At 48.8% G+C, this 25,871-nt stretch overlaps 6 protein-coding genes across 8 annotated transcripts; 5 read left to right on the forward strand and 1 right to left on the reverse strand.

Annotated features, from left to right (window-relative positions):
• The first annotated feature begins 72 nt into the window (after nucleotides 1-72).
• stard3nl (STARD3 N-terminal like) lies at nucleotides 73-3,984 on the forward strand. Of its 2 annotated transcripts, XM_037276946.1 has the most exons (10): nucleotides 73-205; nucleotides 769-1,069; nucleotides 1,359-1,436; nucleotides 1,542-1,619; nucleotides 1,906-1,959; nucleotides 2,060-2,177; nucleotides 2,335-2,451; nucleotides 2,531-2,579; nucleotides 2,677-3,444; nucleotides 3,867-3,984. In XM_037276946.1, exons 2-8 carry the CDS (start codon nucleotides 866-868, stop codon nucleotides 2,560-2,562), a joined length of 681 nt encoding a protein of 226 aa, XP_037132841.1. In that variant the 5' UTR covers nucleotides 73-205; nucleotides 769-865; the 3' UTR covers nucleotides 2,563-2,579; nucleotides 2,677-3,444; nucleotides 3,867-3,984. The 2 variants fall into 2 exon arrangements, with proteins under 2 accessions (XP_037132841.1, XP_037132840.1); XM_037276945.1 differs by having other exon boundaries at nucleotides 2,531-3,444.
• A 118-nt stretch (nucleotides 3,985-4,102) lies between these two features.
• Nucleotides 4,103-10,348, forward strand: retreg1 (reticulophagy regulator 1). Its single transcript, XM_037276932.1, has 9 exons — nucleotides 4,103-4,333; nucleotides 5,150-5,256; nucleotides 5,365-5,395; nucleotides 7,502-7,619; nucleotides 7,686-7,770; nucleotides 7,963-8,085; nucleotides 8,191-8,258; nucleotides 8,558-8,675; nucleotides 8,856-10,348. The coding sequence occupies exons 1-9, from the start codon at nucleotides 4,149-4,151 to the stop codon at nucleotides 9,266-9,268; spliced, it is 1,248 nt and encodes a 415-aa protein (XP_037132827.1). The 5' UTR covers nucleotides 4,103-4,148; the 3' UTR covers nucleotides 9,269-10,348.
• Nucleotides 10,349-10,688: 340 nt separating this feature from the next.
• Nucleotides 10,689-17,428, forward strand: ranbp9 (RAN binding protein 9). Its single transcript, XM_037276918.1, has 14 exons — nucleotides 10,689-11,307; nucleotides 12,606-12,717; nucleotides 12,825-12,877; nucleotides 13,243-13,410; nucleotides 13,490-13,512; nucleotides 13,699-13,883; nucleotides 14,387-14,499; nucleotides 14,591-14,699; nucleotides 14,770-14,927; nucleotides 15,224-15,353; nucleotides 15,421-15,539; nucleotides 15,597-15,748; nucleotides 16,042-16,153; nucleotides 16,241-17,428. Exons 1-14 carry the CDS (start codon nucleotides 11,091-11,093, stop codon nucleotides 16,369-16,371), a joined length of 1,782 nt encoding a protein of 593 aa, XP_037132813.1. The 5' UTR covers nucleotides 10,689-11,090; the 3' UTR covers nucleotides 16,372-17,428.
• Nucleotides 17,429-17,839: 411 nt separating this feature from the next.
• On the reverse strand, nucleotides 17,840-19,446 carry nol7 (nucleolar protein 7). 2 transcript variants are annotated; one of them, XM_037276950.1, is made up of 8 exons: nucleotides 19,224-19,446; nucleotides 19,081-19,141; nucleotides 18,955-19,004; nucleotides 18,800-18,889; nucleotides 18,563-18,684; nucleotides 18,351-18,428; nucleotides 18,202-18,289; nucleotides 17,840-18,118 (listed from the first exon to the last, which is right to left on the reverse strand). In XM_037276950.1, the coding sequence occupies exons 1-7, from the start codon at nucleotides 19,343-19,345 to the stop codon at nucleotides 18,219-18,221; spliced, it is 594 nt and encodes a 197-aa protein (XP_037132845.1). In that variant the 5' UTR covers nucleotides 19,346-19,446; the 3' UTR covers nucleotides 17,840-18,118; nucleotides 18,202-18,218. The 2 variants fall into 2 exon arrangements, with proteins under 2 accessions (XP_037132845.1, XP_037132844.1); XM_037276949.1 differs by having other exon boundaries at nucleotides 17,840-18,289.
• Nucleotides 19,447-19,684: 238 nt separating this feature from the next.
• Nucleotides 19,685-21,754, forward strand: epdr1 (ependymin related 1). Its single transcript, XM_037276948.1, has 3 exons — nucleotides 19,685-19,977; nucleotides 20,839-21,047; nucleotides 21,338-21,754. The coding sequence occupies exons 1-3, from the start codon at nucleotides 19,739-19,741 to the stop codon at nucleotides 21,529-21,531; spliced, it is 642 nt and encodes a 213-aa protein (XP_037132843.1). The 5' UTR covers nucleotides 19,685-19,738; the 3' UTR covers nucleotides 21,532-21,754.
• Nucleotides 21,755-22,059: 305 nt separating this feature from the next.
• Nucleotides 22,060-25,507, forward strand: znf622 (zinc finger protein 622). Its single transcript, XM_037276927.1, has 7 exons — nucleotides 22,060-22,192; nucleotides 23,064-23,634; nucleotides 23,791-24,078; nucleotides 24,214-24,376; nucleotides 24,697-24,797; nucleotides 24,873-25,016; nucleotides 25,293-25,507. The coding sequence occupies exons 2-7, from the start codon at nucleotides 23,070-23,072 to the stop codon at nucleotides 25,424-25,426; spliced, it is 1,395 nt and encodes a 464-aa protein (XP_037132822.1). The 5' UTR covers nucleotides 22,060-22,192; nucleotides 23,064-23,069; the 3' UTR covers nucleotides 25,427-25,507.
• The last annotated feature ends 364 nt before the right edge of the window (nucleotides 25,508-25,871 follow it).

Here is a 25,871-nt window from a genome sequence, read left to right on the forward strand (position 1 = left end):
TTTTTTTTTCTGTGCGTGTTTGTGCCCGCGTTGCTCGGTGTGACGTCAAGGTGATGCAACTTCTTCCGGAAAGTTAACTCGACCTCCCAGAATGCAGCGCGCCATCGACTTCCGGTTGCGCTCCACTAAACACTTCCTGGATTACTCGATACACGCTCCGAAAGCAACGGCACCCATCACTACTTCAAACGGGACCAAGTGAAAGGTAAGCCGTGAGCGAAAGTGTGGCCTGAGGGTGTTCATTGTATTACTTGTTTTGTGTTTTAGCTTAAATGTGAGCGTGACGATGACGACGCGTTTGGTGTGCTGACTCGTTTCTGTTTCGAGCCAAAGAAGCTTCTTCTACTCAAGCTTGCTCACTTGACGCAAGGAGAGCAAACATGACCGTAATTGTTTGCTCCTGTCAAGTATAGCTGAAAATCTTGCATTCTTCTACTCATTCTTATCCTTTGCTGTCGTTCTAAAACTCTTTCTTCATCTGCAGTTCTTGTCAACATGATCTGCATCCTCTTAGTTCAGTGTTGTCACAAATGGGTTGAGGATAATGGGAGTGATGCACCACAGCATGTCGTAGCAGTGCGAGTAAAATTACTCCCAAACAGAACTTGTGACATCACCAAGCTTTGGGATTTAGGCATTTCTGAACTTCAGCGCCGTTTTCACAACAGTAGCGGATGAGACGCCGCCGAGGGTTAAATGCGTGACGCTCCTCAGGTGGCGTCGCTTGTAGCACGTACGTGCTAACCGAGCTAAATGTGTGTCACGCAGATGGAGTCATGTGACAGCCAGCGAAGCAAGCGTGTGCATTGACCAAGGTTGACCACCCAGCAGCCCGGTCCCGGTCGGTGGCGGCCCATACGCTGCCATGGACAGCCGATGCAGCAGCAGCACTGACTCTCGTGTGACGGGGGGCTACGGGGCCAGGAGCTCCACGTCCCTCCAGGCCCACATGGACTCGTACAAGGAGGAGAAGAAGAAAAATTGCATCTCTGACGTTAGGCGGACCTTTTGCCTATTCGTTACCTTTGATCTTTTGTTTGTCACCATGCTGTGGATCATCGAGCTCAACGTAAGAGCTTTGTGTTTTTCTTACACCGGACGTATCGATCCCGATTCTGTGCGCCCTCACGCCGCTGATGCAGATTACCGCAATCGAGGACGCTTGCTTCCTATCGCTAATTCACCCATACAACAAATCAAGATGGCCGACTTCCCCTTTAAACTCCAACACAAGTCCTTGTGACTTCTCTGTGCATCCAGCAAAATTTTGTGTTGATCGGTCAAACTGGTGTCGGGGTCTAATTTATTTTCCAAAGGTTCCGTGGGGCGCTATTGAGTGTGTACTACGTGTGTGCCAGGTGAACGGCGGCGTTCCCGAACAGCTGAACCGAGAAGTGGTCCACTACGACTACCACGCCTCCTTCTTTGACATCTTTGTAAGAAAACACAATTATTTGGGATGCACCTTTTGAGTTGACTTGATCAAAAATGCCTCTTCGACTTTGTCCCCTCTGCTTCCTGCCTGGGCTCCGCCCCCTCAGCTTCTGGCAGTCTTCCGATTTGCTGTCCTCATCTTGGCCTACGCCGTCTGCAGGCTGAGACACTGGTGGGCGGTGGCTGTGAGTACACGCGCTCAAGCACATGCAAGATGCACACGCTCAAAACACTTGCACACACACTAAAGGCACCCACATGTTGACAAACGCTCTCACAAAAAACACCCCAAAAAATGCACACACAACAACAAAACAAAAAGATGAACATGCCCACACCATGCAAAATGCACACACATTTGCCGCATACACACACACCCACACACACGTCAGCATGCTCACAGAAAAAGCACACACACGGGCAGGCAGGCAGACTTTGTGGTGAGCGTCTTGCTGGTTGTGTTGCGTTCAGATCACCACTGCCGTCAGCTGCGCTTTCCTCATCGTCAAAGTGATTTTTTCAAAGGTAAGTCTTCAAGAAGCTCATTAGCAAAGGAGGTTGTCTGTCCGTCCATGCATTTCAACTGGAGTCTTTCTTTTTCCGTGCGTCCGGGTTTTTCCGTCAGCTGCTGTCCCAGGGTGCTTTCGGATACCTGTTGCCCATCATCTCCTTTGTACTGGCCTGGATCGAAACCTGGTTGCTGGACTTCAAGGTTCTTCCTCAAGAAGCCGATGACCAAAACCGTGAGCAAGCTGTGTTCCTCCCACTCCTCTTCGTCTTCCTCGCTTAGCTCGTGTGTGTGTCTGTGTGTGTGTGTCTGTGTGTGTGTGTGTGCGTGTGTGTGTGTGTGTGTGCGCGCGTCCCCCCCCACCTTGCATGTCTCTGCGTGGTCTTGCTCAGGCTACCGGTGCCCGCCGGATGCCACCGCCGCAGAGCGAGCTCCTCTCTTCGCTCCTCTCTTCGCTCCCGGCCCCATGTCAGACGGCCAGTTCTACTCGCCGCCCGAGTCGGTGGCAGGTGAGCGCCCCCGAGTGTGACTGGTTGCAACCACAAACTTACCGCTCAACTTTTGTTTTTCCTCTCTTTTCTTGGGCAGACACGGATGAGGACCTGGAGGACAAGGGCTGACTCTTGTGACAGCTCGGGTAACGCCAATGCATGCCCGGGGGGTGGGGGAGTGGGGCGGAGGCGCAGTGATTGGTTTTATTTGTTTTTAATTTTTTTTTTTGCTTGTCCGAACAGGAAGTTTTGTGCACCAGCTTTGAAGGGAAAACTTTGCCTTATACTTGCACATACACGCGCACGCACATAGACTCATGATTTTCCTTCTGGGCTTTCACATGAAGTAGTGAAAACGTATTCGCGGCCAGTAGGACAATGTATTTGCGGTTCTCAGACAAAATGGAAACCAAATGTCCATGAAAAGTGATGCCTTTCAAAATAAAAGTCTGCCCGAGTCAACTGTCAATAAGAGCAAGCACACAAAACCACAGTCATAGACTAAAGGATGCACACCACGCTTGCATTATTTCACGTCCCCGAAGGAGCCATTCAGGAGGAAATATTGGCAGAACGGGGCGAGGCTTTGCAATGGCGTTTGACGCAGACGTCACTGAAGCGGATGCAAACCCGCCCGCTTGATGCTTCAAGTTCAAAACAGGCGCTTTCCCACTCAAGCAATCCGCTCGCCCGCCTGGACCACGTCCAGGTCGGATATACCCCAGCCGGCCCGGCTCTGACCACATTTGTAAGTGCTCCAGGCCGCATTTGAAAAAAATCAGAACTGAGCCTTTATTTTGAACTGTTTGTAAAAGAATCCCATATCCACTGATTGAAAATTGAGCTGCGGTGTGAACTTGGCCCAAGACGTGCATTGAAAGTAGCCATTTGAAGTCAAGATGGATATTAGGAAGTGAGTCCATCCAATGTTGAAGGCAAAGGACAACAAAGCCCAGCCTGGGAATGGCTGATGGTGTAGGGGTGCACTTGTTTACCATGTGTGCTGACATCGTGAGTTCGATTCCCACATATGACGGTGTATATACGTGTGAGTGACAAAAAAAAAAAAAGCCCGGCCTGTGCAGCGCAGCGGTGGAATTTTCGAGCTGGCTCTTTTCTTGCTCAGTCAAATTTTGTCCAATTAGTGTCTGGCTGACTCAGTGGCCTGCAAAGAAATGCACACACACACATAGCGGTCCTCAAAGGTGCTCCTGGGATATTCACGTGCTCCCAAATGGCCTGTAGGACGCAACATCCATGATTTCTCGTCAGACCACAGCACACGTTTCCCACTTTGCGTCAGTCCATCTCTAAGAACTGCATGGCACTACTATCTCATCTGACTATTTCCATTATTGACAAACTTGTATTGCGATATGGATGACGGAGGAGTAACTTGTACTTGAAACCTACCTCATCTGTCAGGGTGGAAGAATTGTCAGAACGTCATTACAGAGCAACAAAGGGTCTAATTAACATCATATCTATCTATATAGGAGAACACCTGTATGCAGTACGAGAATTGCTAAATAAAGTGGGGAAAAAATGTCATCAGTGTCAATTATGTTTTTTTTTTTTTTTAAATTTCGGTCCTGAACACGTGAGGTATGTCTTGAAAAGCCACCACCGGAAGTAGAGTGGTGATTATCCCGGCTTGACGCGGACCTGAAACGGAGAATTCCGGCTGATTGGGCGGTGGCCACGGCGGAGTTGCGATGCTGGCAAACCCGGTAGCACCAAGCCCGGCCGGCGGCGCGGAGGAGGCAGCCCTGGGCCCTCCCGCCAGGGAAGAGGCACCCTTTGGCTGGTCCGCTGGGGGTCTCCCGTCCGGCCTGGTGGACTGGAAGCGCAGAACGTGCAGAACTTTTGCCTTGTTCGCTGCAGCCAACGCGGGCATCTGGTAAGCCGGTGGCATGACGCAGACATTCGGCAACCTCGACACGAGTTTAATTAGGTCTTTCGTTTTTTTTCTAAGGATTTTCGAGTCATCAAAAGGCTTTGATTGTGTAGTCATGTTTTGTCATTCCATCAACGCTTCATCATTCTGTGCCCCCCCCCCCTAAAGATTTCCACCGCGTAGCGAATGGAAGATGTGTAAAAATAAGGCAGTGTTTGCGATGTTTTGTACCCCAGTCACTCAGTATTCTGTCAACACGTCGCATGTCAACACGCTCAAATCAAGGAATTGACAAATTGGTGGTGCTGCCACCTGCAAAAATGTCGTTATTTACCCTACAATACATGACATCTTCTTTTTAATGTTGTAAACACGAAGTCATGGAATATGAGGGCCTTAGCTCGCATTTGTGAAAAACCGAACAATTGGAAACATAATTGACGAGGATGTCGTATTTCACTTTTGATAGTGCTTGCTTAAAACAAGAAAGAATCAAATTAGATGTTTTTCAAGACAAAAATGTTCACCCAACCATACGATTTGGTAGCTTAATGCTATAAAAGTCCAAATTGGAAAAGACAGACGTGAAATTAGCATTGATGGTACGGTAATTGTAAAGCTGTGTTGTTGTTTTTTTTAGTTTAAGACCTTTAATGGACAGAAAAGAAAAAAACATTGTACTGCTCCCGGTGGCCGAGGCGGACACATCACAACAAACAGCACAATTAAGCATTAAATCTTTTTTACATTCTTGAGATTTGAGTGGCAAACGAATTCGACTCCACTTGTATCTCACTCATGTAAATGCGCTCTGTGCAGGTTGTTGGCTCGCATCTGGATGCGAATGTACTGCCTGGTCGCCGTCTTGCTGGTTCTGATGGTTCTCTTGGCGACCGTCAAGGATGCCATCGGCTCCCGAAGCAAAGGTGGCGAACCCACGCCTTGGCGTTGCCAGACTTCAAATCGAATCACTTTGCTCAAGTCAGCTGCTTTCCAAAGTCAGGTGCTGAATTCCTGCTCTGTGCTCTTTTCAGGAGGAGCCACGTGGTGCAGCCGGTACGTATGGTAAGAATCACCACGCACACGGCCCAAAACATTTTATTTTACAATTGCAAACGTTGATTTGTGTAAAAATCCAAAAGGATGCCAGGTACGGTCATGCAGGGTACGGTCATCTCCCCGTCACAGTCTCTTTAGGAATGCCGGTTCTGTCTCGTGTAAACGCAGAGTACATTGCTGCCTCGAGATGTGAGTGTGGTTCAAAAAGTCCAAAGACGGCTATCTTAAAAAGTTCTTTCACCATTGAAATGGATGGAAAGGGGATGAAGGCGTTCCAGCCCACCCGAAAGAAATCCCGGCAAAGAAATGTGTTTAAAAAAAATAAAAATGAAGGATATCGTCGTGATGCCATTAAACACCACGTAAATATGTTTAACGTTTTGGCCACATTTTTTGCTTCAGTTCAATGGACATTGTGCTGTTCGTTCTGGTGTTCACACTTGTGACCACCTGGGGGCGCTATAATGCAGCCATACGCGCATACTGTCCATCCATGCAGATGCTCTTGAGTTGTTGGTCTTTACAGAGGACAAAAACTATACAACTGGGAGGTTTATTCTTCTTTTTTTGTTACATATATTTCATACAGAAAAATCCAGGAGATTATCTCAAGAATGTATCTCAAGGCATCACTCCGTCCATCCGTCCTCCACGTGCCAGTCAGTCATGTTGTTGTCATGTTATTGGTGTTTGTCACCTGTGTCTGTCCATCCAGCGTCATGTGCTCGCATGCAAAGAACTGTGGGAGATTAGAGCTGCTGACAGCTGCTGCCCTTACACACACACACACACACACACACACACACACACATACACACACGCGCACGCAAATGTCACCTACTTAATTGTGTGGGGTGTAAGAATGTGTGTATTTGAATGTACGTGTGTGAGTCTGTGCGTGTGAGAATTTGTGTGTATGCACAAGCACAAGTGTACAAACATCATGCGACCTTCTCGTAGCTGTCAATCAAGGCACGTTGCTCCGGCAACACGTGAATCCACCCGTGTGCGTGCGCGAGGAGTGACGGAGGGTACAAACATCATGCGACCAGAGCTCGATGTCACTGTCTTCGAGGAAAGATGCGCCGAGTGTCCCCACAACAAAAGCTCGAGTGTCCCAACACTTGTGAAACTTGCGTGTCCGCGCGTGACTCAGCTGTTTCCTCGCATCTGCAACGTCTGCGACACAGGTCCAACCAATCGGGCGGGCGGCCAGGGAGCGGGTGTGTTCCTCGGCGAGCTCTCTGATTGGACGAGAGCTGGCGAGCAAACAATTTCATCCATGTGAATGTGATGTTTAAAAAAAATTAAGGAGCTGTCAGTCAGCACCAATGATAGGTATTCAATTCTAGGTTTCAAATTTATGAAAGACAGACACGCGCGTGTTACCGGCGTGTGTGTGTTTGTAGAAATACGTGTCTGTACGCGTGTGTCTTATTCTGACGTGTGCGTGAAAGTTTTTGTGGGGAAACCAAAGGCGGGGCAGGGTCGTGCCGTCCCGCTGTCTGCCTTCGTCACCGAGCAGCGTGACTCTTGTTATTTTTAGCGCGCCAGCCTTCAAATAGGCGAGCCGGACTCCGTTCAGCGTAAACAGGTGTCCCCACCGAGCGCCACAGTCGCGACACCCCAACGCTGGGAGTTTGCTATTGGATTTTTAATTTTTTTTCCTTTGCTTTGGACCTGTCGCCAGAGTGTCACCTCGAGATCGTGGCGCGGAACAGAGGTAACCGGAGACTTGCTAAAATGTTGTTTTGTGAGTTATGCTGATGTTTCTTGGCACAGAGTATCGTGGCAAATGCTCATAGCGTGAGGCCATTCGTACTGCTGGCCAAATGGGTTGGGCTAATATCGTGTTGTGGCTTATGTTGATTGCGTGTCCTTAATTGTCGCAAAATGTCTCTATTTTCTATTTCGCACCATATCGCAAATTTGTGTCGCGGCGCTGACCGAGGCTGGACCGGAAGCTTGGTTCCAATTGAGTCCAAATGAGTCAAATTAGAATGTTGTTCCGTGTGATCATTTCAAAATGTGAAAATCTTTCACGCTTTGAAAATACACCGACTTTGGATGTCAACTCAAGACTTGACGACCACGCCGTGGCTTGTCTTTCAGCTGGGAGACGATGGAGCCGGACACGGCCCAGAAGTCGGGCTCAGAACTGCACCTGAGTGACTCTCTGCGGCTGCTCCTGCAGGAGGCATCAGCCTTCAAGCAGCAGAACCCCGGCAAGGTGAGGTGTCTTGATGACCGACCGCCATGATGATGATGACTACAGGCTCTTGGTCTCCTTCTGCAGTTCTGTTTGCTGGTGTGCAGCTTCTGCACTTTCTTTGCGGTCCTCGGACGCTACATTCCTGGGATCGTCATCTCCTACCTTCTCGGTGAGTGCCCCCAAAACAATTACAATGGAGCGTGCTTTGTTCTTTATTTAAAAAAAGAATCTTATAATGAGCCAGAGGGCAAAAACTGCCAATTTGTGCATCATGATGTCACGCTTCAATTCCATTCCTTTGCCACTAGGGTCAGTCAGCATGTTGCCCTCATACGGGTCACCCTCACGAGCTGTGTTTCAGTGTTGTGGGCGTTCCTGTGGCCGGTGCTGTCGTCTCCGGAGGCGTCCTCGTGGCTGAAGCCGCTTCTGCAAAAACTGCACTTTGGCTTTGCAACATTGCTGCAAAAGATAAAAGAGGATCACGGTAACGACGTCGCGTTTAAAACAAATAGCATGCATGCTAGTTAGCTAGGACATTGTGCTGTTCCTTCTGGTGTTCACACTGTTGTGGTCTTGTGCCGTACCACAGAGAGAAGAATCCTCAAGGCTCGGATTGAGGAGTCCGTGGAGTCGGAGCGCTCGTCCATGTTTGCCAAGGTGGGCACGTCGTCCGATAGTTGGCGCCACATTGTCAAGAATGGAAGCGTTTGCATCATAATCGAAGAATTCAATTCGATTCATCGAGCTGCTCCTGTCGCTGAGTTGCCACTGCTCTTGTTTCTTGCAGAAGATGAAGAATATGTGCCTGCCATAATTGCCATCTTGTCTTTAGAAAGCGTTCCATACCGATATCTATTTTCTTTGATGAACATCATGAATTGAAGAGCTGCTTATTTGAGCTAATGTGTTATTTGCATGAAATGATGCGACGTTCTATTTTGTTCCGTGCTCGTCAGCTGGATTCGGCAGCATATAAGGAACTGTCGGTGTCGGACACGTCAGTGTCGGACGTGACTTGGACGGACAACTTGAACCTGTCGGAGGAGAACACGCCGCAGACGGAGAACTCTGAAGGTGACTTTTGAGCTTCACGTCAGTAGAATAAATGAAGGAACTTTTCAGTTCTTTCAAAATGCGAATTAAAAAAGTTTTCCGAGCCTCACATAACTGCTTGGTGGGCCGGACGAATTTATGATGATGATCTCATCAAGCGCCATGACAAGATCACACTTTGACCTTTGATGCCCCCTCCAGACCTGGACAGAGAGGAGGTGTTCTCTGGGGGTCTCCATGACTTCCCCTCTGTGGACAATGGCACTACCACCAATGGCGAGGACGACGAAGAAGAGGACTTCGGCCTTTCTCTGCCAATCGGGAACAAGCGCACCGTTCCGCCTCCCGATGACGGCGCCGGCCTAGACCTGGTCCAGACCGTGATGCGGGCCACTATTGTGGCCGCCATCCAGGAGACAGCTGTGGGCTTCAGACTCCCCAAGGTGGCCGAGGAGTCGGACAGCGAGGTTGACGACTTTGAGCTGCTGGATCAGGCGGAGCTGGACCAGCTGGGGGCGGAACTGGATCTCGCGGCAGGGGATGGAGCCAAGAAAGCTGAAGAAAGTGGTGGAAAAGCTCCCGGGTTCTTCGCCAAACTTCTGAGACGCCACTGATTCGCCGCCGGACAGTTGTGACTTAGTTGAATTTGTTCCGTGACCAAGCTCCCAACTCATTTTGCTTGTACAGCGGTACCTTGAGTTGCTGTCACAATTTATGAGTTTTTCGAGTTAGGAGCGATCGTCAATTTATCTGGGTCAAGCCAAGTTTATTTATATAGCCCTTAATCACAGACAAAAAACAATGTGTTGCTCCACTACTTTGGGATGGTAAATTTGGTAGAGAGGTGTTTATTCAGGGTAGACTCGCCAAAAATAAAAGTCTGAAGAAGCCATGCCAAGACAGCCCATTCTGCTGTTTTGCTTCCAAGCAGCCAAAGGTCATGTTGGCCACACCCACATGTTGCTAAATTGTTCAATACCCCCAAGTTCACTTTGATTTAATGATGTGAAATGTGGTCGTCACATTTATCATGAGCAGAACCCTCAAAAGGTCTCACAAAGCTGAAAAAGATTGCTTGATCCGATGACCACAATTTAGTCTGGGAGCTTGTTGTTTGCTCGATTTAGTGGCCATTCACCACAAAATGAAAACACCTGACTCGTGTTTCAAATGGAATGAAGATTGAAGGAATGTGAAATGCCCAGTAAAAAGGGTGCCAGGCAACTTGAATTTGACATTGTGTAGCTGAAAATTGCTTCAATGTAAATTTTCTCAAGTCTCATTCTGCTGGTTGGATTTTGTTTATATTATGCTGTACTTTTGAAATCTTTTATAACTTTTTCATTTGTTCCAATTATCTCGTGCTTCAGTGAAATCAGCAACTACAAACGCTTAACAAATATTCACGCACCTTAATGAACTGGGGGAAAAACCCCAATGCACTTTGTTTTATACTTCAATTACAATCAGTGAGCGATCATGTGGTTTTTCTACGACGGGATGACTAGTATTAACTGTCCAAGTTCAAGAGTGCCTAAAAATCTGCTGCTTTTGTCCAGTGACTGTTGATCCAAACTTGGTCAAGCTTTACATTACTCGGTTGCCTTTTGCTTGCATGGCATTTGTTTGACATGCATCAATGTAGTATTTGTGTAACTTGAATCCGTGTTAATAAAATGTTTCTGTGCAACATGTCAGCTAGCCCGTTAGTGTTCCAGTTGCTTGGGGCAGAAAATTCAAGTGCTGAGAATGAAGAGCTTCTTAAAACAAAAAACGGAGAGTGTCACGCCGCGGTTCGGGTTTTTCACTTATGATGTCATAAAGAACATGACGACTGAGATCATGACGAATGAGTTAGTTTCATGTGTGTTGTGTTTATACGCGCGTGAGTGTGCTTGACTTCTGTGTTTACCTGGTTTGCCAACCCCGGAAGTGAGCGGATCATCCGTTAACCAATGACGAGCGAGGCTCAGGCTGCGTCGGCCAATCACAAGCGCGGATCGGGCTCCAACAACAAACAAAAGATCTGTGCTGTGCGAGCTCCCTGATTGGAGACTTTTCTGCTGGCCTCGCTCGACGGAGCCTTCCGATACTGTTGATCTCTTGTTTGCTATTTCAATCGCTTATCGCCCCGGCCGACCACCAGCGTGACAGGTCAAACCTGACCTGGCGACGTCGTGTTTCCGTCTTGTCTGCTTCGAGGTCGGCCTGTGTCCCCCTTTGCAACGCTCGCTTTGCCTTTTCGGTGGCGGCGGTCGAGCTAAGGGCGCTAGCCGCTCGGCTAAAGCGCTAAAGCGCAGCCGAGCAGCGGCTGCTTGTGGGCCACTTTAGCCCGTTAGCAAGCTTGAGCTCGGCCGCGTCTCGCTCAACTCGACACTGACGGACAGCGGCGGCTTGAGCTTGTCACTGACAAGCCACTCGAGCGCAGCAGCCAGCATGTCTGGTCAGCCGTCAGGCTGCGGCTTCCTCATGTCGGTGGTGGTCCATGGAGACTCTACGCTCAACGAGCAGGAGAAGGAGCTCAGCCAGCGGCTGCGACGCCTCTACCCCGCCGTTAACGAGAGCGAGACGCCGCTGCCTCGCTCCTGGAGCCCCAAGGACAAGTTCAGCTACATCGGGCTGTCGCAGAACAACCTTCGCGTGCACTACAAAGGTAAGGTCTCCTCGTCGGCAGGCTGGCCGGCTGGCGGAACCCCACTCGGGATGATGAAAGCCAGATCCCCGGCCGTCGAGACGATGAGGCTAAAAACAAAGTGGCTAGGCTAGCTTAGCCCGAGAGGACATCTTGCTGCTTGCTTTTCTCAGTCACTCACGAGCTGGTTCGCTCCTCAAGCGCAGGGGGGAACATAAACACTCCACTCAGCCCTTTACAAGCCGTTGGGGGAAATAATCGTCTGTCTTTCCGTGAGACAAAGCTTTTAAGTCCAAAACCTAACGCTGCACTTTTCCCCTTGTTGGGCTAATTGGGTAGCATGAGGGGCTAACTGTAGCAGTAAATGCATTCAGAATAAAGAATCCTGAAACGCTTTCTCGAAGCTTCCTGAAGAACGGAAGGTCAACCATAAACCTTTAAGTCCGCGTGTCATCTCATGTGGCCACTATTAGGCCTGCGTTTACATATGCATCCATTTAAGCCAGTGTTTCACCAATCCTTTTTCATTCACGGCACACCTTTAATTGGAAAAAAATCTCAAGGTACACCACCAACAAAAATCTGTTAAATTTTACACCAGCTTCTATATTGAAATGATCCATCCATTTTCTGTATTACAAGAAAATATGTTGTGAAAGTGCTATATAAATAAAGTCCTATTCCTATATATGTATATGTAGGGAGAGTCGAATTTTAGATTGTGTTTCTTTTTTTAATAAAAGTGATAGTTTTTTTTTTTTAAATAAGGTTTTAGACAGTGTAAGGAAAAAATGTACAATCCAGGTTCTCCGGTTGAACTGCATGCTCTGATTTCCATCAGACCACAAACACATCATGGCTGTCAGAGTGTCACTGTTAGCAAAAGCACACAGCAGCACACACCTAAACTGAATACGTGCCAATGCAATACAATCAAACCGACACAACATGATATCTCAAGATTCGCCACGCATGCGTGATTAGCAAGTGGTGACCAGGCCTTGCGCTAACTGACCAGTTTGGCCATCCTGTTTACAATGCGCTCTGTAATTAATATTGGACAAAAACAAATGTGAATGGCGACTATGTGAATGCCTGCTGTCTCCTCTGATTCATCCATCTTTGATCAATAGATAGCTTTCCCGCAATGTCACAAGTTTGTCAGTGATGTCACACGCTTCCGTGTTCGAGGTCATTGTATTGTTGAGTTCAACTCGTGTCTCCACCGTCTAACTTTGTGAGAAGCACTGTGCCTAAGGAAATACAGCCCAGACAGTCGCGAACGCGCCTTCTCACGCCTTTGTCGTGTTTCCCCCGAGGGCACGGCAAGACCCCGAAGGACGCGGCGTCGGTGCGGGCCACGCACCCCATCCCGGCGGCGTGCGGCGTCTACTACTTTGAGGTCAAGATCATCAGCAAAGGGCGAGACGGGTACGAAAAGCGAAAACGCATACGCTCTGTTTGCAGACCCGTTCGCCACGTCACCTCAGCGCACGGCTGCCGCAAATCACAATGTGTGTGTGTATGTGTGCTCTCAGGTACATGGGCATCGGCCTCTCTGCGCAGGGCGTCAACATGAACCGGCTGCCTGGTAAGACGACGCCGGCAAAGCTTTTGGTGGGACCCCCCTCGTTAGCTTAGGTTTAGCACGTGGAGCCGCCACAAAAGGTCTCACGTAGCACAACGCCGAGAATGCTTTGAGGAGCTTTCCGAGGGCGGCTCTCTTGGGCGTGTTGCTCTTCCCTCGGATTCCTAACCTACATTCGAGCGTCACAAACTGGTTCTGCTCGATGTGGTGCAAACTCCTCATTACGGTGATGGATGAACCGCAAAAGTTGTGCTTTGCCTCTACTCATGGACAACACGACTTGACGACTTCTAGTTTGGAGGTGGAGTGAGGCAGGCCCGCCCTTTAAACCAAAAGATAATGAGACGCTGTTGCGCTTCGTCCGCCAGGTTGGGATAAGCACTCTTACGGTTACCACGGCGATGACGGCCACTCCTTTTGCTCGTCTGGCACCGGGCAGCCGTACGGGCCCACCTTCACCACGGGCGACGTGATCGGCTGCTGCGTCAACCTCATCAACAACACCTGCTTCTACACCAAGAACGGACACAGCCTCGGTCAGCCGCATGCAGTTTTTTTGTTTTGTGAGTTTGCCGACATATTTCTCAAGCTGACTCTCTCTTTGTTCCCGTGCAGGCATCGCCTTCACAGACCTTCCAGTAAGTACTCGCGTCGGAATCAGAAGTTCATTGGGTGGCGGCATCGCAAAAATGCTCTGCGGATGCTCTGCCACCATTCAAATGATTTGCACACTTGCTGAATGTTGACTAGAGAGAGCTCTACACAGTGATGCCAGAAGATACTCTGTGTTGCTAATTGGGGCACTGGGGCGTTTGCTCCCGCAGCCCAACTTGTACCCGACGGTGGGCCTGCAGACGCCCGGCGAGGTGGTGGATGCCAACTTTGGCCAGCATCCGTTTGTCTTTGACATCGAGGACTACATGCGCGAGTGGAGGACCAAGATCCAGGCGCAGATCGACCGCTTTCCCGTCGGCGAGCGTGAGGGCGAGTGGCAGTCCATGATCCAGAAGTAAGAGCCTCCCAGCCTCCACCTTGCAACGCTCGCCTTCGTTTCACAATCTGTGCCCATCGCGTATCGACAGTTTCCGGGCGGCACTTCAACCATGTCACTGTTTTGCCTCGTGTGTGTGTCTGTCTCACTCATGGTCCTGATGGGATTAAATGTTTGCGTCGCTATGATTACTCGCCCTGCCTGGATTTAATCCACACTCATCGAGCCTGCCGTTGTCTCGTCTCGTCGCCGGATTAAAAGCGTGAAGTCGTCAAGATGCCGATGTTGCTTGGCCGCGTTGCTGTCTCCAAATGTGACGCAGTCCAACTCTCCTCCACACTTTATAGAATAGCGTCTCTTCTGTTCTCATTCTCAATGTCAAGAAATGGGCAATGTCTGACATTAGAACCTCTGGTTTGATGGTTGTCAACAAAGCAAACAAGGCACCTTGAAATTAGCAGATGCGGTCAACTGTTGAGCAGTGGTAGCGCTTGTTTAACGGTGTGGCGTCTCGCCTGCAGGATGGTGGCGTCCTACCTGGTGCACCACAGCTACTGCGCCACTGCCGAGGCCTTCGCCAAGACCACCGACCAGGCTGTGCACGAGGAGCTGGCCTCCATCAAGAATCGGCAGAGTGAGTCCATCACCGCTCTCGCTCGCCGACTCCCATGCCGCCAATTGAATGCCGGATTATAAAAGGTGCGATTCTTGCGGGCGATTTGCAGAGATCCAGAAGCTGGTGCTGTCCGGCAGGATGGGCGAGGCCATCGAGACCACTCAGCAGCTCTACCCGACCCTCCTGGAGAGGAACCCGGACTTGCTCTTCATGCTCAAGTACTCTATCTCCTCCACCACCACGCCATTTGAAATGCGGCGGTACTCTGACGGCTGCGTTTGCGTTCAGGGTGAGACAGTTCATCGAGATGGTGAATGGGACGGACAGCGAGGTGCGCTGTCTGGGTGGTCGCAGCCCCAAATCTCAGGACAGTTACCCCAGCTCCCCCCGGCTCTTTGGCAGCCCCGCTCACAAAGCCGGCAGCTCGCAGTCGTCCTACCTGGCAGGTACGCCGCCGCGCCCCAGCCGCCGGCTTTATGACTGCCACCTAGTTGGAGCTTTTCGAACTGCTGCAGCGACGCCAAACAAAGCCTGGCTGGACTGCACCATTTAGAAGTTGATTGGGTGGGGGTGAAACATTCCAAAGTGAAAACAAAACCGAAATGGACATGCAAATAGAAATTGAAATCTTTGCGGGGGGGAAAGCAGCCTTGTCGCAATGCCATTGACGTGATGTGTGCCTGAGCGCTATTTTGTCGAGTTGGCTGTTTTGAAAAAGGCACCTTCCTCCCTGCACTTGCAGGTGCTGACAACTGCTGCAACGGCGTGACGTCCAATAAGAGCCACGGCTCCGCCCCTCACGGTCATAAGCCCTGCCCTCCGGGGTCAGATGTCAGCTTGAACGGAAACCGCGGCCAGACGGCCGCAACCAGGTGCTTGTCGCGTCTGCGTGCGGCGTGTGCGCTTTGCACTCGTTTGAGACGTGTGCGTGTGCATCAGCGACGTGGAGATGGAGGTGGAGCACTTCACCAACGGTGTGACGGAGTCGTCCTCCAACGGCTTCCTGAACGGTTCCTCCAAACACCTCAGCGAGCCTGACGACTGTGACGCCGACATGGGTACGTGTCTATTCGTGCGTGCGTGTGCCTACGTGTAACACGTGCGGTTGCGCGCAGAGGTGGAGTCTACTCAGGCAAAGCGACAGCTGTGCGGCGGCAGCCAGGCGGCCATCGAGAGGATGATCCACTTTGGCCGAGACCTGCAGAGCATGAGCGAGCATCTCAGGAGGGAGTGCGGCAAGAACTCGGCCAACAAGAAGATGCTGAAGGTGGGAGAAAGGCGAAAGTATGGCCGCCCACGACCATTGTCAAGCCAATTGCAGCTTGGGCAAAACCGATTGTAGCAACGTTGTCTTGAATGCTCAAACGCAAGAAAAGACCAACGCAAAAAAAGTCCAACGCAAGTTTGAATCAGAACTGAAACAAATCAAAACGAAAGAGCAAAGTTCAATATGGCGGCAGGAACAAAAACTGAAGGCCGTATCAGGTGCATTGGCTTGACGTCGGTTCGAATGACTTGCCGATAACGTCGGAGCTGATAAACTTTGGCGTGTGCCTTCAGGACGCCTTCAGCCTGTTGGCCTACTCAGACCCCTGGAGCAGCCCGGTGGGCTACCAGCTGGACGCCATCCAGAGGGAACCCGTGTGCTCCACGCTCAACAGCGCAATACTCGGTAGGTGGCGTCGACGCGGCAACGGCCCGCCCAGGCGGGACCTGATTATGATGGACATCTGCCGCTCGTGTCTGCTCGCCTCCCCAGAGACGCACAACCTGCCCAAGCAGCCCCCACTGGCCCAGGCGGTGGGCCAGGCCGCCCAGTGCCTCGCCATCATGGCGCGATCGGGCAGCGGCTCCTGCGCCTTTGCCTCTGTGGACAATTACCTGCACTAGCCACTCACACAGTAGTGAGCAAAAGTCTTTGTCCACCGATTTTACCACTGGCCGGTTTGGAAAGAAAAGTGTTTTGAGAAATTTGCCACAGTGGTGCTAAAATTTCTCTTTTTAGTTAACAGAAACGCCGCAACTTGCTCCAAGGTGCTGCCTCTACAGCAAGATGGCACTTGTTCAAGTGGAACTCTGCGCCTCACTTCTTCTTGCCACCACAAAATTGTACCAAAGTACTATTTGGAACGCCTCAACTTGACAAGACGGCAGCAAAACGCCGCTTTTATCTAATTGAAACTCGGCAACTCATTCCGTCGTAGTTCTTTGATGCTGCAAGATGGCGGACAAACATTTTTTAGTCGAATGAAATGCCTCAACCCACCTGAAGCATTAATGGGACCTGTTTTCTCAACATTGTATCTTGCCAAAGTTGTATTTTTATGCGACTTTGTGCAAATAATAGTGGCGGTGTTCCCGAGCCAATCTGCAAATTAAATCGCAAACAGCAGTGCGACTGCGGGGGTTCTCACTCCATGCTTTGCCACCTTTGTGGCATCAATAGGCAATTCCAAGCCTTTTTTTTTTTTTTAAATCAGTTGGGAATTTTTGATATTCGAAAGAAATCATGGAAGCGCTATGCCCTGGAAAAAACGGTGGAACAAAATTTTTGCACACCACTGTGTACACACACACATACACCACCTCCCTTTATGTGGTAAATAGAAACCAGCCCCCTGACCCCCCTGACTGACTGATGGCCTGACATTGGCCCAGTGTAGCCATCTTAATTGCCCCCGCCCAACCCCTCGCCGAGAAACAGTGAGCCCAGCACCCCCCCCCCACCCCCTTTCTGTATTTTATTTTATTTTTTATGTTCATTTAGTGCTGGCGTCAAGGAGGGGTGGGGGGCTCTTGGGTTCTGGCTCTTAGTTGGTGCAGGTTTACGAGGTGCAGACGCCACCGTTCAAATGACTATGATGAATGAAATGATTATTCTGATTCTTGTTACTTGCATTGACTTTACAGCCACTTGTGATGCTAATAAAAGAAGCCAGCCCGTGTACATGTGACCACTCGATAAGAACACAAACGCAGGCGTGCACGCAGCGCCTTGGTTGATCGGCGGGGAGCACGTCTGCTTCACATCTGCCATTTGAGTCCCATCTCAGCTTTTTGGGCCTACGTTCCGAAGACTTCTCAAAGCAGATTCAGCTTCCGCATTGAAGGTACGATATGGCGCCAACTCCCACTCGCTCGTCTGATGCACAGCGCCATCGCTGTGATGCCATCATCAATAGCATCTAACTGGTGTGCCGTAATGACCTTTCCAATTGTTCAAGTGCCATCAAACCTTTATATAGATTAATAGATTTCAACATTTTGTCCTATATTGCCACGTTGTGTGAATTTGAGCATGCGCCTGTCGAGAAGAAGAAAAAAAACATTATACCAATAGCTCCAACACTAAACATTATTTTTTCAGAATTTTTGATTTAAGTCTGCAATGTCAGTCAGTCCGTGGTTTCTACCAGTTGCCTCATTCAAAGGCAGTCGGGATTGGACGCCGCCACGAGCCAAATAAAAACAAGCGTGATGGCAGAAAAACAATTTTATTTCCATAACTAAAAGGTTGTCTGACGATCGCGTAACAGAATGCCCGCAATTCCTAGCCGTCCGCCACTTGAACCCATGATACATGGGCAGAACTTGGGCTGCCACATTGCTGTGGCACCACCCAAAAGAACGCTCTTCCCTACAGGCAAACAGAAAATAGTCTCTGGATTGACTCGATTGGGCACAGTGCTTGGCGTATCGTCACGGCAAGGGTGCATGTACTTGTTGCGGACATCCAATCAGCTGGAGGGAACCCGCTTTTGAATCCAGCGCCGCTTCAGCTTCTCCGCCTTGCTTTTTTTCTCAGGAGCTAAAGCAAAAAAAAAAGCATTAGCACAAGTCTCGGGAAACCACCTCCCCTTGTTCCTCACCCCATTGGCTGTTGACAAAGGAAAAGGCAGCGCCTTTCCTCTTTCCAGTCTTATTTTGAAGGGACAGCAGCTCTTTGCCTGACAGGAAGACAAAACAAAGGAAAGCATACTTAGATTATTCCAAATTGCATTTGTTTAGGGTACTAAAGTAGCCATGCCACTTTTCGGCACCACTCAAAGTGGAGCCTGTGTGGAAATGACACTTGGCTTACTTGTGCCTCGACGACTTGCCAGGCTGTAATACCGCAAGTGGAGAAAATCCTCGGCAGCTTTCTGGCGAAAAGACGGCAGCGTTTGAGGCTTTACCGTCGTTACTTTGTAGTTCCCCATCAGCCTGAAAAGTAAACACTCAATCGTTGTGTCTGTAACCATTTTGGCACCTTTTGTGCATTCGGGTATCCAGAGGGTGGTTGTGCAAATAACTTTTGCACTTTAGTTTTTCCTCATACTTTTTGGAACGTTTCCGTTTTTGCTTCTTTGTCTCTTCCGCCTCATCTTCATCTTGATGAGTCGCTTCAGCTTCTTGTTGGCTCTGCCTTCTGTTAGAAAAAGAAGATTGTCATCGGAATGTGTGAGGAAAGATGAACAAGTGGAGAAAACTTACTGGGACGAGTCGATTTCCTCCAGAAGTGTGTCAGAAAGAGGTTTTCTCTTCTAGCAAGTGAAAGGAGAATGATTTAGAATGCAAACGTGAAAATAATCAACGTAATCGTCATGAAATGCGAGGCACCTTCTGCTCCTGGAACAGTTCTTGCCTCTTCTTCCTCTTCTCCTTCAGCAGCTCCTTCTCCCTGGAAGCACGCGCGTTTCCAACGGGAGAAAGGTTTTAATCATGCTTAGCTTGGTTGGCTAGCATGCTATCAGTTAGCCTACCTTCTGGCACTTTCCAGGGCCTGACTCACGCTCCGCAGCGCCTGGGCCTTGGAGTCCTCAAAAGTGACCTCCTCGGGCGCCTCGTCGTCACTGGAACTTAATTCTAAATTCCAACTATCCATTATCACGTCGCTTCTGTCCGTTTTGTACAACTGGCTGCTCGCCTCGTTATTTGGTCGCCATGTTGGGACGGTCCCTCAGAGGCGTCGCTCTGACGTAATTGCTTATTTTTGGTACACAGAAATACTTTTTTTTTTTTAATTGAAACATCAAGTTACAAAATGTAATAGACATTGAACTATGTTATCATATGCACGGAAAGGCAATACAACAGAAGAAAGAGAAAGGAAGGAAGAAGAGAGAGTATGTTTTCTAAATCGCTTGTTTCATCAATTGTCGGCCGCCACCTGAGCTTTTAAATTGGAATCCTAACCGGAAGCAGTGTCGCGCGTATCTTTTTTTTAACTAACTATCTTGCTGTCCATTTATGATCAGCAACAAAAAGGGACAACACGATGCAGCAGTTAATGGTACAGCTTCTGCTGCTGCTGGGCTTGATGCATCTCCAGCAGGCGGAGGTTGAGGTGTTGGCGACCGGAGCATCGCCCTGCCAGGCCCCACTACAGTGGGAGGGGAGATGGGTCGTGTACGACCACGGCACGGGCAGGAACAGCCGGGCCGCGGTGTCCTACGATGGACAGAACCACAGACTGCGGGTGCTGCAGCAGCACAAGAAGCACACGCCGTGTCAGAGGTGAAACGCACACATACTAAAAGGTTTATCGGAAAAACAACCGAGTCAGCTAGTTCTTGGAAAAGCATTTTATCCCAGAGAGGACTCGCGTAACATTATTTTGAGGCATTCGTATTTTTCTGCAGCAGCTATGTGGCAAGACTCAACTTGCTTGACTTTGTGCCAGTTTGACTTTGGATTGTTTACCAAAGACTTTTTGGGGGGGGTTCTTCCACAAAATAAGATGACGATGACATTATTCAAAAGAAGTATTGCTTTTCACCCCACCCACCCCCTTATTGGAAGTTTTATTTCTCCTGATACCCGACAAGTATTTTTGCAACAACCCCCCCCAGCATGTTGAATGTTTTCCCCAGCGTTGGGCCTCATTCGCAAGCTGCTTATGCAAAATGGGGGCTACTATTATTTGCTGCAAAGTGTGTGATTTCCACTTGAATTTGTTAAAGGTGCGGTTTGAGGGAGTGGACAATTCTTGGAAAAAGGAACACAAAATGAGGAAAAATAATGTGTTGCGCATTTACAACAACCACGGAGGTTTTCCAATTAAATAGTCAATTGTGAAAATTTGCGTATAATTGACACCCATTGAAATGCACTGAAAAAAAGATGTACATTTTAATCCCCTAAAACGGTGACGATGTAGGGATGAACTCTACATCGTGTCTGTATTATACTGCCCCCAGGTGGCAAAGGCATGCGCGCCACGAGTACTGCGAGCAGGACGACTTCCACTCAATTGGTGCAAAGTTACAACAAAAACTTTGCAAATTCTCGAACGATGTCATGACTGTGTGTTTTTATGAACAACAGTCGTGCAGAGTAGCGATGGCCAAAAAAGTGTTTGTCGTCGTGTCATTGCAGGTACTTTGAGTTGATCTACTTGTACGAGAGCAGCCTGATGTTCCAGATTGATCAAAAGACGGGCGACTGCGCTAAGGTGGAGCTGACCGAAGCCTGGGACCCCTTTGACATTCCTGACAATTCCACTTTTGAGGACCAGTACATTATTGGAGGCCCCGGCGACAACATGGAGGTGCAGGAGTGGTCCGACAGGAAGCCCGCCCGCAAACGTGAGGCCAACGTCTACTACTACCTCTATTTTAAATGTGGACAGATGCTTGCGAGTTTCACGTGGAACTGACGTTTAACATGACAAGATAGCATACTTTTCTTTTGAATTAGTATCAAACGTAAAAAAAAAGTCAAGAACATTTGTCTCACATTTTTATGTTTGAAACTGCCCCAAAACACATTATGGTATTATATTGTTAAATGGAAAAGTTTGTCTCTTAGAAAATAGCATACGTTTTCTTAAAAAACTGTAAGACTTTTTACGTGTGTGCACGTGCGTGTGTTTCAGATGAGACCTGGGTAGGCGTGTACACGCTGCGCGACTGCTATCCGGTTCAGGAGACTTACATCAAAAACAGCAGCGTCACCACGTCCACGCGTTTCTTCAACCTGCAGCTTGGCATCAGCGACCCCAACGTCTTCACGCCGCCGCCCGGTTGCCAGATGGCCCGACCGCACGCCATGGCCCACACACACTGCTGAGATGCTCGGGAATCCGGATGGCATTTCTTTGCATTTTAGCTCACGGTCAAACCAACAAGAGCGGAGCATGAGTCGTAAAAAAAGACACATTAAATAAGAAAGGATTCATGTTTTTTGTTTTCTACTTTACCCAATAAGTTGTCTATCCATGTAAGCACGTTAAATACTAAGCCCACTCTCCATATAGTGTGACAGTAATAAAGCAAATTATACATACAAAATCCTCCTCGAGTCTATCTGTGCCTGGAAATTGATTGCTGTGGCAACCAATCTGATATTTATATGTGCTCTGGAACTGACTGTAGTGGTGACCACTCAAGTCTGCTGTATGTGCCTAAAATGATTTATTGATTACACTTATTTTTTGCAACAAACCCAACCTCAACTTCCTCATTTCATTTAACCTTTCGTACTTTTTTAACGTTTTACGTCTTTTACGTGTATATTTGTTGCTGATATGGTGTTGCAGTACCGGGTCTGCCCACCGAGCGATTGGGCAGCGCCATACACACATAAAACCAACGAAGAAGAAAATCCTCGAACGTCTCCAGGAAGTGGCCTTCGCCAGACATTTGGCTACCACGTTTCGTTTTCAAGATTTGATTTAAAACATAAACTATTTGTAGTTTTGTTGCCTCGATTTAGCCCGCGAAAGAATCAGGTATAACCCTCTCCAAACACGTCTTCTGCCGCGTGACAGTCAAATAAGACAAATAATTGCCCATCGTTGTTTTGTTGACGTCCGAGCGAGCTAGGCTAAACTAACGGCCAAGCGAAACACGAATGCAAGCCTTTAAATGGCAGAACCAGAACAAACAAAAACCCGCTATGAACTATGCTACTGTTTTATAAATGATTTGTGTTGGAGTTTTTGAAAGCTCCCGGCCTTTTATTTATCAACTCTCATTTAATAAAAAGCTTTTGTTAACGATTGTGTAAAATTCCAAATATTGCTATGAAACGAGCGTTATGGCACAGATCTTGAGAAGTCATTTGAACTGGCTAAAGTGTCATTTTCTTGTAATAAATAGTAAGTTGTATTCGAGACGTTAACTTTGTGAAATTGAACTGAAACCTTGTGAATCGCTTGCTCTATTCAAAAGGAGCTTTAAAAGTCGATTATATAAAAATATTTAAATTGGGTGTAAGGTAATGAAATTGCGAGTAATGTCTTAACGTTTGGTAGTATACATGCAATTTAAATTGTATTGTGTGAGGCATCGTATAAAGTTAGTCGATGAAATTGTAATTCTCGTCAGTATAAACTTTACACTCATTTCTATGTTTTTTTTTCGTAACCCTTGACATTAAGTTGACCTGTAAAGGGTAAAGTGCACTGTAGGTTCATCTTGAAATTTTATCCCAAAGCCTGATGTTGCAGATTAAACCATTTGAAATTATGCTCTGTTGTAAATTAAAGGGATGGGAAACTGTTTTCCTGTTTCCTAGAAAAAATAAAATCAATAGATGAGCTCGTTATTAAGTAGTCTTTCGTTGCAGCGCATTGTAACGTGTTTCACTAATGTGTTCAGGCCACCATGTCGTCGTACACGTGCATCAGCTGCCGCGTGGCGTTCTCCGACGGTGAGATGCAGCGCGCTCACTACAAGAGCGACTGGCACCGCTACAACCTGAAGCGCAAGGTTGCGGACATGCCGCCCGTCAGCGCCGACAACTTTCAGGAGCGTGTCCTGTTGCAGCGCGCTGCCGCCGAGCGCCAGCTGAGCGACACCGCTGAGGCCTGCCCAGTCTGCAACAAAAAATTCTCCACCACCAACGCCTTCGACAACCACCTGCGCTCGCAGCGCCACCGACAGGCCGAGCGCCGCGCCCTGCAAGCCGCACGCCTGCAGGTGGACAAGCTCAACCAGAAGAACCTAGAGAAAGGGCTTGGCGACAACGACAAGGCCAACCAAGATGCCAGGAACGAGGCTCTGCAGCAGGCCTTCAAGGAGCAGCGGAGGGCCGAGCGCCCTGGGACGGTCCGGGAGGAGGAGGCGGCGGCGGCGACGAGGAGCAAGCCGGAAAAACCTCCGCGACTCGTATGGCTGGAGGAGCAGGCCAAGCGGAGAGAGTTGGAGGAAGGACCTGCCGCAGAGGAAGGTAAGCCTTTTTAAAAAGACAATGCTGTATCGTGACTTTCCCTTCAAACAGGACTCGGCTCTTGTGTTGCCTAAGTGAATTAAAAATCTCCAAATGAAATAGCAATGTTCTATCATGACAAAGGTTTATGAATGGATGGATGTTCTGAACCTACAGAGGAGTGGGAGGACATGGACGAAGATGATGATGATGAAGATGTGGAAGAGGACATGGAGGAGGAGGAGACCACGGAGGATCAGGAAGAAGACGTGGCGGCTCGATCCGACCCGCAACTCCCCGCCGTCACAGCACTCGCCGGTTCCATCCCTGTCACCGACTGCCTGTTTTGCTCACATCATTCCAAATCACTGCTGCGCAACGTCGCCCACATGACGCAGGTTCACAGCTTCTTCATCCCAGACCTCCAGTACCTGGTGAACCTCAAGGGTCTGGTCCGCTACCTGGGTAAGACAGCGAGAAGTCCTTAAGACCTCTGCACCAATCAGAGCAGAAAGACCTCCGTTTTGGGCAAATTGCAGTCTTTGCCATTTGATAAAGTTGAATGATAGCATTTCTTTTGCCTTTGTTGTCAACACTTAGGCGAGAAGGTGGGCGCGGGCAACGTGTGCCTGTGGTGCAACGAGAAGGGGCGCTCCTTCTACTCCACGGAAGCCGTGCAGCATCACATGACGGACAAAAGTCACTGCAAGCTCTTCACTGACGGGGACGCCGCGCTGGAGTTCGCCGACTTTTATGACTTCAGGTAAAAGTCACGCATGATCCAAATCGGGACTCCCCAAACTCTGCCCCATTATAGACCGGGCGGGCCCAGGTAGTTCCCGAATTGGCCGTTGTAAAAGACATTGCCGCTGGTTAGTGAGTGAAGGAACGCTGTGTTCGTTTGCAATCGTTGGCTATTTCTCTGCTCTGCCATCCATCGCTACATAAAAATTTGGACTGGCGTCAACGACAGGGGCTGGACCGCCCCACGTGGCTCGCTTGCTCACTCGGCCGCCCACTGTCTCTTCAATTTGGGAGCAGGAAATGAGAAAACCAACCCCAATTGTGTTGTTTTGGGAACAGGAACAGCTACCCCGACGGCACAGACCAAATGGATGACGAGCTTCCGGACGACAAGAACATTCAATACGACGACGAGACAATGGAGCTCATGCTCCCATCAGGTGCTGGACGCGGTTGTGTCCTCCCAATAAAAGCTGTGATACTTGAGCGATCTCATAACTATATTCACGACACAGGTGCCAGGATCGGCCACCGTTCCCTCATGCGGTACTACAAGCAACGTTTCGGAACTGAGAGGGTGCTGGCCCTGAGCCACAACAGAAACGCGGTGGGACGCGTGCTGCGGCAATACAGAGCACTCGGATGGGGCGGCGACACAGGTACGCCACAAACTCAACACCATTATCAGTCCAAATTACAGTCAAAACATGCAGTTATGCAAATATTTTATACATTTGTAAAAACTATCGGCAGAACTTTGTGGATAAATTGAATTCTGAGAGCTTAGTGTCAGCACAGTGCGAAATGCTATTGATGGGCTACCAGAAATTGGCATTCATGTAACGGTGATTTTCAACCTTCAAACAACAGCGATTTGGTAGACCTTCCCTGTCTCTTAAGTATGTTTGACCAATCTCCCCCGTGTTATCCGTTAGGCCTGGGCGGCGCGCGTCGTTCTCCTCGCGACATGCAGTACGTGCAGATGATGAAGTCCAAGTGGATGCTGAAGTTGGGCATGAGTCACAACGCCACCAGGCAGAAACACTTCCGCCCGCAAGTCATCTTCTGAGAGCTCAACGTGCAACTCCAACCTGTTGCTGCCACAGCGGCCATCGAGTTATTTAATTTGGATTAAAAATCGGACATAATACAACCTGGCCTGTTTACTGCAGTTGAAACACTCATCACCCTTCTCATGAATTCAACAATAACGATAATAAAATAAAGAAAAATTCAAAATTCATTCAACTTGAATTAAATCGTTCATTTGTATCTAATTTATTCTTATTTTAATCTTTAACTTTACTGGTAATGCAATGACAGTCTCATTTGCAATATCAACCTATCTGCAGACAAAGGATATAGTTGCATATTTACAAGTTAATTTACAATGGTAATAGTTCGAGGAATGTCAGTCCAAATGGTCGGTCCCTATACATTTTCATCGAACCAAATCTGGCCCCATTGCAAAAGGTTTGGACACCCCTGCGTTTCGTTGTTTTCCTTCAAAACTG

The sequence above is a fragment of the Syngnathus acus genome, chromosome 17 (assembly GCF_901709675.1).
Source record: "Syngnathus acus chromosome 17, fSynAcu1.2, whole genome shotgun sequence".
Lineage (NCBI taxonomy): Eukaryota > Metazoa > Chordata > Actinopteri > Syngnathiformes > Syngnathidae > Syngnathus > Syngnathus acus.